This window comes from Lolium perenne, chromosome 2, assembly GCF_019359855.2.
Source record: "Lolium perenne isolate Kyuss_39 chromosome 2, Kyuss_2.0, whole genome shotgun sequence".
In the NCBI taxonomy this organism is placed as follows: Eukaryota; Viridiplantae; Streptophyta; class Magnoliopsida; order Poales; family Poaceae; genus Lolium; species Lolium perenne.
This window is the reverse complement of record NC_067245.2, coordinates 35,324,799-35,337,367: the sequence shown is the minus strand read 5'-3', so window position 1 is coordinate 35,337,367 and position 12,569 is coordinate 35,324,799. Positions and strand designations below refer to the sequence as shown.

The 12,569-nt window shown below is 48.9% G+C and overlaps 1 protein-coding gene across 4 annotated transcripts in view; it reads right to left on the bottom strand.

The window, feature by feature from the left end:
- LOC127331787 (uncharacterized) overlaps positions 1 to 3,201 on the bottom strand; it is a 43,397-nt gene extending 40,196 nt beyond the window's left edge. For 3 of the 4 annotated variants that reach the window (XM_051357987.2, XM_071825968.1, XM_051357988.2), the window contains exons 1-2: positions 2,986 to 3,201; positions 2,455 to 2,881 (exon numbers count right to left, since the gene is read on the bottom strand). In XM_051357987.2, coding sequence (XP_051213947.1) covers positions 2,455 to 2,871 — 417 coding nt within the window. In that variant the 5' untranslated portion in view covers positions 2,872 to 2,881; positions 2,986 to 3,201. The remainder of the gene's footprint in view (positions 1 to 2,454; positions 2,882 to 2,985) is intronic. The other variant, XM_071825967.1, reaches the window with a different exon arrangement.
- Positions 3,202 to 12,569: the final 9,368 nt, after the last annotated feature.

Sequence of the window (12,569 nt, the reverse complement as noted above, 5' to 3'; positions counted from 1 at the left end):
TGGGCCATCCGCTTTGGACCGTTTGGGTGGCCGAACGGATACCTGGACAGCGCCCCGCGTCCGCGTGTCCGTTTGGTTCGCACGCTGCGCCCAACGCGCGGACGCACCGCATATGTAATTAAAATAACAAAAATAAAAATAAAAAAGGAAAACAGCAAAAAAAAATATTAAACTAGTGGTTAATTAAACTTAGCCCTATTTTGGGCAATTTTTACACAAAAGAAAGCCCTATATGGGCTTTAAACTAAAAAAAAAAAAGAAACCCTACACAGGGTTTGCGAGCACGGTGGCCGCCGGCAGTACTACCCCCAGTAGTACTCGTCATCGTCGGCGTCGATGACGACGACGCCCCCCGGCGGCGACGCGCTGTTCCGGCTCGACACGCCGGAGGGCACCGGGGACTCCGGCCAGGGCTCCCACTGCGCCCTTTCCCAGGCGGACTGCGGGTTCGGCGGGCTCGCCGGCCTGCGCAGCCGTGCCCTGCGCGCGGACTGCTGCCGGAGCTGCTCCTCCGCCGGGCGCGTGGCCCGGCGCTCCTCCTCCGCCGGGCGCTCCTCCTCCGCCGGGCGCGCGGCCCGGCGCTCCTCCTCCCGGAGCGCCGCCGACGCGTAGCCTCCTCCCGACGGCGCGCCAGCTCCGGGAAGGCCCACGCCTCCGCCCGGGCGTCCTCCCCGGGCCTTCCGGCCGCCTCCTCCAGCGCGGAGGTGCGCAGCGCCTCGGCGAGGTGCGGCCATTTGGCCAGCTCATCGAGGTCCCGCTGCTCGCGGGACGCCGCGAGCGCGGATGTGAAGCATGTGCGCCGGCGCGCATCGTGCTCCACCTCGAACCACAAGTCCCGATTGGGACTTGCGTCGCCGTACGCGGGGTCTGCCGAGGTCCGCCGGCAGCGAGCGCGGCGCCTCCGGATCTCGGCGTAGCGGGCGCGGCCGGAGCCGGGATGGGCGGCACCGGAACCCGATCTGGGCTCGGGTGCCGGCCGTGGGGGAGGTGCACGTCCCCACGGCATTGGGACGCCGGCGTCCCCGGAACATCCGCGCCACCGCTACGGTGACGTAGATCCGGTCGCGTGCAGGAGGCGCCGGCGGCCCCATTGCGAACGCCGGCGGCGCGACTTGCCGGCTGCTGCCGGCCTCGTGGTCGTTGGCGGACGGCTCGAACTCGCGCTTCGGGGCCATGGCGGCGCGGAAGCTTCGAGCTCGCGCGTGCGGCCGGAGTGGAAAGTGGGGACTGGATAGGGACAGTCCCCTTCCCCAGTCCACATTTAATAGGACTGGGGCACCGACAGGTGGGCCAGCCAGGCGGACAGGGCGGACACGTGAGGACGCCGCGTGCCATCCGCGGCCACGCAAACCCGGCCCAGATTTGGACCGGGTTTGCGTCATTCCGGACGCCGCGGCCGTCCGCTTTTGCGGTGCGTCCCCGCGTTGGGCCGGGTTTTTGTCCGTTTCGACCCATCCGGACGCGCGGGCGCGGGATGGGTCGCCCGGTTGGAGATGCCCTTAGGCTCATTAGGGAGAGCGCAGCGACCAAGGTTTGAAGGATGAGTGGGCGAGGACATTTTTCACCCAATCAACATGCTACAAAATTGCAATTAACATCTCATAATTATAACGTTTAATGTAGGGAGGTGAAACAGGCTGTGTCCAGCTAGGCAGCCGCATGGATGAATTCGTTTCAGCCAATCACTGCCTATGCAAGGTTGTTTTCAATGCGTAGCGAAATAAAAGGGAGCGTGGGGAGACGGACCAGCGGCTAAGAGAGCCATGCATGCTATTTAATCGGATCATTAAAAGTAAATTAGCCCTATTTATCGGTATTTTTCTAATTTTACTAAGAGCCCAGTAAATTGGCCCTTTTATTTCTATACGCATTGAAAACAACCTTGCATGCAGGCAGTGATTGGCTGAAACGAATTCATCCAAGCGGCTGCCTAGCTGGAGGCAGCCTGTTTCACCTCCCGACATTAAACGTTATAATTATGAGATGTTAATTGCAATTTTGTAGCATGTTGATTGGCTGAAAAATGTCCACTGAAGATTTCTCTCGCCCACTCATCGTTCACCTTGGTCGCTGCGCTCTCCCTAATGAGCCTAATAATCCAGTATGGAGGGAGTACTATTATTCAATCATATAATGCCTCCATTTAAAAATAGGTGTCTTAAAAATAGTGTTTTAACTTTATATAGATAGTGATATATCTCTATATATTTGTATCTACGGACAAAGTACTATGTATGTACACCATCATTCTTAATTACCACCTTTCGCACCCGACCTGGTGGTTGCAATGGACTGTGTGTACCAGGGGAGTAAATCACATAATTATATTAAAATCAATGTTTTTAAGCACATAAAACAAAATATGCAGTAACCACATGGATATGTGGTCTCAGATCTCAAGGCTAGAAAAAAAGTGCAGTAATGAACTTGGAATTTAATTATTTATAACCAGACCTGTGGTGGCGGATGTGGAGCAGCTTCTTGAAATTTCGTGAGTAGTTGGTAGCTCATAATGGTCAACATTGCGTCCGAGCTTAGGTACGATATCCGCTGCTCCACCTTGCCTAACTGCCGGGAGAAATTTCCAGCGGTGCAATAGAGGCAAATGATGTTCCTCTTCTCCTGGCACTGGGTGACGACCTCAAGTGCCTCAGCGAGTATCCCATGGAGCGCCTCAAGCGCAGCCATCACCGCAGGGTCCTCCGTCAAGTCCTCGTTATTCTCGTGGTGCGAAAGTGTTTTGTTGAGTACATCAACGCGGCCCTTAATGTGATGACAATCCTTCTTATTCTGGCGAGCCGTGGTGGCCGCTTCCTTGATCTTGAGAGCGATTTCGACAATCTTCGCTACGCTGCCCACTGCATCGGCCATCCCGATCTGTCTGCCGATCCAATAAAATCAAATGAATAAGGTGATGAAAAGACTCAAAGAGGGAGAAACTGTGCTGATTCTCTTTCTGAAAAACAAGAAGCAGCAGCAACCTACCTTGTTGGATCCTCACTTTTATTCCCTCCCAATGTCTTCCTCCATGCTCAGCAGCAAGCCAGGCCTGCTCGGCTGCTCGCCCCACGAACGAGTAATCCAAATTTTTGAGACAAATGATGCGTTTATCTGCAACGCGAGAGGGAGAGAGAGTGTGTGTGTGAAGAAGGGACGACTAGTGCAAAGTCTTTGCCGGAAACTACGAGGAAATGGTCAGCCGGAAACATTACGACGAAGTTGCAAGGACAGGCTAAGTTAGACTATTTATTTTTGAAGTACACGAAAGAAAATGGTTTACTTAAAAACAAAATGTGCACATAGCAAGTGTGCTCTCAGCTATCGCAATCGCAAGCAGTTAGTAGCTCATGATGCATTGATGCTACCGGAAAATTTGTTTCTGCTGATTATACACCGGTTTGCCGACAGTTTTGATTTTGGAACTCGGCAAACAGAGTTATTGGTTTGGAACTCGGTAAACAGGCTCTTTGCCAAGTGTCAAAGGAGAAAACACTCGACAAACAAACTACACTCGGCAAGGAACAAAAAAAAATAACAATCGGTAAACAGTCCCACTCGGCAATAATACGGGTTCGGGCCGAAAGAGGCACGGAACGGAGCCCGACCTCGAGGCCTCGGCCCCGTATGAGAACGGGCCGCGGAGGGGAGTTCGGTTTCCAAACCCAACTCCCTCCGCCGCTACCACTTCCTCCTCCGCCGCCTGCCTCCTCTCCGGCGAGCAATTCCGCCGCCGCTGAGGCCGCTTCGCCGCTGCCGCCACCACACCTCCATCCGCAATGGGGTGCTTAAGACAGAGCGGTTGGGGAGGGGGGCGAATCGGCGGCAGGAAGTCGGCAACGCGTCCGCCGGTTGTTCGGGCGGAGGCGGAGGCGCTTCGATGGAGCGTGGAAGCGGGTGGCACAGAAGTGGCTGCGTGCTTTCGCGCGTGTGGAGGCGCGCCGGGAGGTACGCGAAGAAGAAGCCGAGGTGGACCCGCTGGCTCGTGCAACCCGTCGCTGCCAGCGCTTCCCCCGCGTGCGACGACGACGATGCAGACTGGCCGCCGTTCACCTGCGGAATCTCGGTGGAGGCGGTGGCGTTCGAGGTGGCCGCGTTCGTCGTCCCATAGGAGCTGCCGGCGCGGAAAAACCCTCTGCCGTCGCAAGTACTACCCCGGTTGATGTGGGCATTACCCTTCAGGTAACTGATATTGCACTACCTCTTGCGGCTCAACCAGGGGCCCATGAAGGCACTCGATGACCAGGTGGGCCGCTACGTCGGTTCCAAAGGAGAATTCTTGAAGAACAAGACAAGGAGACGAATAATACAAGGAAAGTTTAGAACTAGGACTCTTTGTAACCTAGACGTACCCGGGCAGATCTCTCGAGAACTGGCTCCCAATATCAGGAGAGAGGCTGCCAAGGACACACGCAATCTAAGCAAGCATAGCCACCGCAAGTCTAGAGCTAGGTCCCTGCAGAACTTAATCTCTCGACGAGATCATAGCCGAAATCTTCGGCACCCCATTGTAACCCGATATTTTCATAATCAAGATCAGACAGGCAGGACGTAAGCGTTTTACCTCATCGAGGGCCCCGAACCTGGGTAAATCGCTCTCCCCGCTTGTTTGATAACCGATGTCTCGTGTCAGCCTACAGGATTCCATCTACCCTAACCCCCATACGGAGGGTATTGCCGAGGAATACCCTCGACAATTGGCGCCGTCTGTGGGAAATCTGTCGGCACAAGGCATGTCATCGGCAGTTCCAGTAACGTCTGCAGCGTTCGTGTTAGACTCTCCAACACCACCAAGTCCAAGAAGTTCGGTTCGTTGCGGATCTTTCGAGTACACGCCACGCACTGAGGTGTCGCATTCGATCTCCACGGAGTCGCGCGGCAACATGGATATGACTTTCGGTGGTGTCCATTTCATCATCGACTCCAGAGGTTTTCTTCGCCTTTCTAGTTCAAACGCGCCAAGCCCAAGAACTTCGGTTTCGGATGACATCGCGCCAGCAGTAGCTTTGACAATCCTGCCTGGGAGCATTGGAGAGGGCAGTCGAAGCAGTTTCAGCGGCAGAGAGGAGCAAAGGAAGAGACGAAGGGATTCACGCCGCGAAGAGGAAGAGCGAGTTGCGAGCCGCCCTCGACAGTATGAACGAGGATGTCACAATGTGCAGTCAAACAAGAGCCGCCTTTGCACACCTTATCTATCAGCCACAGAGCAGCTTGAGGCACCATGTTACCTGCAATCTTACATCGATCCGAAAGATAACCTTGAAAAGGCCACTCACCTGCTTAGGAATTGTCGGCAGTTCCTCAAAGTCCGGCAGTTTTGTGAGGATCTTAGGGCCGAGACATCAGCGAAAGCTCACTCGAAGGAAAGGGTTACAACTTATAGTTACCCACCAGAGCCATACATACCCGAAGGAGGAGACGTGTATGTACTAACCGAAGAATTCCCAGTGTCTCGAGGACAAGTCAACATGATCCATAAAACTAGTTTTTCGAAGAGAGAAGCCAAGAAGTTTACGCGAGAGGTGAAGTACGCAGAGGTCGCTATGACTGAGGTGCCCGAATATATCGACTGGTCAGACCAAAACATATCTTTCGACAAGGCGGATCACCCAAAGGCAGTTCTGAGGCCTGGCCACGCTGCCTTAGTTCTTGAAGCACAGATTGGAGGTTACAACATGAGCAAGGTGTTTATGGATGGAGGAAGCGGTATGAATTTGTTATTCGCCAGCACAATGAAGGCAATGGGCCTAACGGTTGATATGCTCAAAGAATCTGATACAAGATTCCACGACATCATCCCGACCTGACCCGCTTATCCCCTTGGCAAAATATCATTGGACGTAGTTTTCGGCACGCCTAGCAACTTCAGGAAGGAGAAATTCGAATTCGAAGTGGTTGATTGGGAATCCCAATATCATGCCATTCTCGGCAGACCAGCGTTTGCCAAATTCATGGTGGTACCTCATTATGCATATCTACAACTGAAGATGCCAGGCAATAACGGGACAACAATAACCGTTCACGGAAGTTTTTCTCGATCTGATAGCTACGATAAGGATTTCCAGAAGATCGCCTCGAAGTTTGGCAGTAAGGAAGAGCTTAATGCACTCGATGTTGTTATAGATCACACGAAACCACCAGCCGACAATCGGAACATGAGATCCGACGAATTTGACGTGGCAAAGGAGGCAAAGAAACAACAAGTGCACCCCTCTGACCCGAAGAAAACAGTCAACACTTCGGCATACCTTACTGTCGCATAGGAAGGCGCGCTCATCGAGTTCCTCCGTGAGCGCTAGGAAATATTTGCATGGGAGCCATCCGATATGCCAGGTATTCCCAGGGAACTCGCTGAGCACGCCCTCAATGTTGACCCCAAAGCCAAACCTGTACAGCAGACGATGCGTCGCTTTTCGGAACCAAAAAGAAAAGCTATTGGCGAAGAAGTTAATCGACTCCGTAAGGCAGGATTAATTCGGGAGCTCAAGGAAGCCGAGTGGGTAGCTAACCCAGTCATGGTGCCAAAGAAGGATACGACAGCTCTTCGCATGTGTATCGATTACACAAGTCTTAACAAGCATTGCCCAAAGCATCACTTCCCGCTGCCCCGTATCGACCAGATAGTTGACTCTACAGCAGGCTGCGATCGTCTCTTCTTTTCTCGATGCGTATTAAGGATATAATCAGATCAAGCTCAAGAAAGAAGATCAAGAGTTGATGATACGTCTCCAACGTATCGATAATTTCTTATGTTCCATGCTACTTTATTGATGATATACATATGTTTTATACATACTTTATGTCATATTTATTCATTTTCCGGCACTAACCTATTAACGAGATGCCGAAGAGCCAGTTGCTGTTTTCTGCTATTTTTGGTTTCAGAAATCCTAGTAAGGAAATATTCTCGGAATTGGACGAAATCAACGCCTAGGGTCTTATTTTTCCACGAAGCTTCCAGAAGTCCGAAAGGGAAACGAAGTGGGGCGACGAGGCGGCGACACGCCAGGGCGGCGCGGCCCAGGCCCTGGCCGCGCGGCCCTGTTGTGTGGGCCCCTCGCGTCGCCCCTAAACCTACCCTTCCGTCTATAAGAAGCCTTCGTCGATAATAACCCTAGTACCGAGAGCCACGATACGGAAAACCTTCCAGAGACGCCGCCGCCGCCAATCCCATCTCGGGGGATTCAGGAGATCGCCTCCGGCACCCTGCCGGAGAGGGGAATCATCTCCCGGAGGACTCTTCACCGCCATGGTCGCCTCCGGAGTGATGTGTGAGTAGTTCACCCCTGGACTATGGGTCCATAGCAGTAGCTAGATGGTTGTCTTCTCCTCATGTGCTATCATTGTTCGATCTTGTGAGATGCCTAACATGATCAAGATCATCTATTTGTAATGCTACATGTTGCGTTTGTTGGGATCCGATGAATATGGAATACTATGTTATGTTGATTATCAATCTATCATCTATGTGTTGTTGATGACCCACAAGTATAGGGGATCGCAACAGTCTTCGAGGGAAGTAAAACCCAATTTATTGATTCGACACAAGGGGAGACAAAGAACACTTGGAAGCCTTAACAGCGGAGTTGTCAATTCAGCTGCACCTGGAAACAGACTTGCTCGCAAGAGTTTATCAGTAGTAACAGTTTTATGGCAGTAGCAGTAGTGAAATAACAGTAGCAGAGTAACAGAGACACCAGTAGTGATTTTAGTGAACAGCAGGATTAAAATACTGTAGGCACGGGGACGGATGAACGGGCGTTGCATGGATGAGAGAAACTCATGTAACAATCATAGCAGGGCATTTGCAGATAATAATAAAACGGTGTCCAAGTACAAAGCAATCAATAGGCATGTGTTCCATATATAGTCGTGCGTGCTCGCAATGAGAAACTTGCACAACATCTTTTGTCCTACCAGCCGGTGGCAGCCGGGCCTCAAGGGAAACTACTGGATATTAAGGTACTCCTTTTAATAGAGTACCGGAGCAAAGCATTAACACTCCGTGAACACATGTGATCCTCACATCGCTACCATTCCCTCCGGTTGTCCCGATTTCTGTCACTTCGGGGCCATTGGTTCCGGACAGCGACATGTGTATACAACTTGCAGGTAAGATCAATAAACAATGAATATCATGATGAAACAATAACATGTTCAGATCTGAGATCATGGCACTCGGGCCCTAGTGACAAGCATTAAGCATAACAAGTTGCAACAATATCATCAAAGTACCAATTACGGACACTAGGCACTATGCCCTAACAATCTTATGCTATTACATGACCAATCTCATCCAATCCCTACCATCCCCTTCGGCCTACAGCGGGGGAATTACTCACACATGGATGGGGGAAACATGGCTGGTTGATGTAGAGGCGTTGGCGGTGATGATGGCGATGATCTCCTCCAATTCCCCGTCCCGGCGGAGTGCCAGAACGGAGACTTCTGGCTCCCGCGACGGAGTTTCGCGATGTGGCGGCGTTCTGGAGGCTGTCTGGCGACTTCGACTTCTCTCCGTGCGTTTTTAGGTCGAGGCCGATAAATAGTCCGAAGGAGGGCGTCGGAGGCCGGCCGAGGGGGCCACACCACATGGCCGCGCGGGCCCCCCCTGGGCCGCGCCGCCCTATGGTGTGGGGCCCTCGGGCCTCCACCTTAATTGTCCTTCTGGCTCCGTCAGTATTCTGGGAAAATAGGGCCTTCTGCATAAATTCCGAGGATTTTCCCGAAAGTTGGATTTCTGCACAAAAACGAGACACCAGAACAGTTCTGCTGAAAACAGCGTTAGTCCGTGTTAGTTGTATCCAAAATACACAAATTAGAGGCAAAACAATAGCAAAAGTGTTCGGGAAAGTAGATACGTTTTGGACGTATCAACTCCCCCCAAGCTTAGCTTATTGCTTGTCCTCAAGCAATTCAGTTAACAACTGAGCGATAAAAGAACTTTCACGAACACATTTGCTCATATGATGTATATATTCTCATGCTATGGCTAATACTTAAGCAGTTCATAATGAGATACATGCAAATAAGATCATCTAACAGCTATGTCAATCATGGAGAGGTACCAACAATTAATAATAAGCATCATGAATCATGTATATAAGCAAGATTGCAATGTTCATAAGAGAGTATGATAAAGTGGTATCTCGCTTGTCTGTATTTGATTGGCAAAACATAAATGCCCGGGCACCTCTGGAGTTCATAGAAAGACTAGAAGTAGTGATTGTCAAAGATAAAAGCATCAAAGTTATACCACAATCAATCATATTTTGAGACAAGCATATTATACTAAGAATGACAGTTGTGTTCTCAAGATAGTGCTCAAAGAAATAATGGAGACACAACATAAAAGTAAAAGATTGACCCTTCGCAGAGGGAAGCAGGGATTAACATGCGCTAGAGCTTTTCATTTTTGAAATCAGGAGTAAAATCATTTTGAGAGGTGTTTGTTGTTGTCAACGAATGGTAATGGGTACACCAACTACCTCGCCAACCGGACTTTCAAGAGCGGCTCCCATGAATTATTGCATATTTATTTGGCACTCCTTCCAACCTTTCTTTCACAAACCATGGCTAACCGAATACTCGGGTGCCTGCCAACAATCTCATACCATGAAGGAGTGCCCCTTTTTTATTTTGGTTTTATTATGATGATGACACTCCCCCCAACCTTTGCTTACACAAGCCATGGCTAACCGAATCCTTCGGGTGCCGTCCAACAATCACAAACCATGGAGGAGTGTCTATTAAGTTAATTAATTCGGGACTGGGAATCCCGTTGCCAGCTCTTTTTGCAAAATTATTGGATAAGCGGATGTGCCACTAGTCCATATGAGAGTCCGTCAAAAGTAAATGACAAGGTTGAAAGCTAAACACCACATACTTCCTCATGAGCTATGAAACATAAACACAAATTGAGAAGCATTTTGAAGGTTTTAAAGGTTGCGCATGAGAATTTACTTGGAATGGTTTGAACTGCCATGCATAGGTATTTATGGTGGACACTTTGGAACAACTTGGTTTTCAGGTGTTTGGAAGCACGAGCAGCGTTCCCGCTCAGTACAAGTGAAGGCTAGCAATAGACTAGGGAGCGACAAATCAAGAGAGCAGTAACTGTCATAATCATGCTTGCGGCAAAATAAATTAACGGAGGCATAAAAGTGATACAAGAACTCTGAAGCAATATAGATCATCGAGGCTTAATTGACTTTTTGTTCAGTCATATGCATGCGTGAGCATGTGCCAAGTCGATATAAATGAATTATTCAGAGGAGGATACCACAATGCCATACCTACTTATGAATAAAACAATACAAGCAAACATCCATGACATGCTACTCATATTAATAGATTGGAGCTAAACATGAGAGATCATAAACTACTAGACTTTCTCAAATAACATATACCTCACATGAACCAACTAAGCATGCTCACATGGATGAGTATATGTACAAAAATGAAAACAAATAGAGTTCATACCAGCCTCTCACCACAATCCAATTGTCGTAGATCGTCATTATTGCCTTTTCACTTGTATAGGTTGGATAATATGAAATGAAAACCACGCTCCAGCCACCGAAGGCCATTGAACTCATAAAGAACTTTACAAAACCAAAGAAGAACAGCAAATATTTTTGGTGTTTTCAAATTAGAAACAAGAACAAAAGGAAACAAGCAAACAAAGCAAAATCTTTTTGGGTTTTCTTATAGCAAACTAGCAACAGCAAATAAAGCGAAACAAATGCAAGAAACCAAAGCAAATAAATGGTGAAGAGAAACAACAGAAATATTTTTGGTCTTTTTGTGTTTTGGGAAAGAAACAAAGCGGAAACAAGAAATAGCAAACTAAAAGAAACACAGAAAAACGAGATGGCAGAAATCTGCCAAAACCTGACAGCAGTACAGAAATCGATTTTTACAAAAATCTTACGTTGCTCAGCTCGAAAAGTGTTCAACTAATGAAAGTTAGATAACAACCTGGGGAACCTGCACAAAAATTGGCAGCTCAAAATAACGTTCTGGCTGTGCGCACGAATTTTTCTAGTAACAGTCCAGAATCTGTTTTCAGGCAGCACTTTCCCAAATATCATCTCCCTCTCATTAGAAAACCACTCAAACGAACAAAACAAATATGTACAAGTATCCAGCAATCATAATATGCAAAGAATGAGTGATGCCGGTATACCTCCCCCCAAGCTTAGGCTTTTGGCCTAAGTGGAGTTCAATCCCATCGAGACCATGAGGTAGTATCTCCGTAGTATGACGAAGATGGATCGTATTCCGGGCATGTGCTAGAAGAAGCACCCGGATACGTGACGGTGTAGTCGTGGGAGGCATCGGCGTCCTCGGAGTCATGCTGCTGGTGGAAGTCTTGTATCTTCATATGTTCATCCACCTCCTCCTTAGTGCACGACCATGATTGCCTGTCAATACTGAACAATCCTGGTTGGGGAAGAGGGATTTCCTTCTCATCCCCGTCAGCAAACAACATTCTATAGACCATATTATCTAAAGTAGAATCAGTGGTAACAAAATGATGACTCTTCATAGCAGCAATATCGAGTCTCCTAGGGGCCAATGGCACATCATTAGGATCAAGAGGAAGTCTTAAATATGTTAAAACGCGCAGTGCAATAGTTCCTCCAAAAATAGGCCCTCTATTAGACAGGCGGCGAGCAATAAGAGAACCAAGGTGATAAGATGTCCGACCAGTAAGTGCAATATTCAAGAAAGCAAGATGGTAACTAGAAATATTGCTAGTGTTCTCCCTACCAAGTATGCTAGTGGCAATGTAATATGCAAAATACTTAATGGCGGAGAGTTGAATGTTCCTTATCTTGCCACGCTGAATGGTGCGACAATCATCATCGGTAATCCCTCGATAGAGCTCCAACAAGTCCCGGGGGTTGTCATCAATCCTACTTGCTGTACCTACAGGGGCAATATCCAATGCACGACAAAAATCTTCCAATTCCATAGTAACAGGATTACCATAGATCTTGAATGCAACTGTCGGCTCATATTGCTTGTTGTGGAACTTGAAGCTCTCGACGAAGATTTTGGTGAGCATGTAGTATTGCTCCCTTTCATCTCCCACATAGGTGGCTAAACCCGCCCTGTTGACAAGGGTGAAGAAATCCTCCAATATCCCTGCATTCCTCAGAAAATCATAGCATGGAAAAGACGAAGCATTAGGAGCCCCGTTGTCCTCTTCGGGCGCGAAGCTAGGCGCGATGATATCCTCGTTGTACGATCGCCTAAGCCGGGTGGCGGCCCTAGAAGGCCTCCCGGTGCTGGTTGTTCCTTTCTTGAACAACTCTCCAAAGTTGAACTTCTTCATCTCGTCTCTGAAATTTTCAACAAGTGATATAAAATTTGATTTGGTGACATATAATTGAGGGAAACTACCATAGGAACTTGCTAGAGTACTAATCATGCATCAAAACTAGTTTATACAACTTAGAACAAGCATGCAAGCTTACTAAACATGTTACCTACAGCAGCAAAATATTCAAGATATACTCAACCAAACAAAATTCTACTTGGATAGGCGGAGGAGTCACATACCG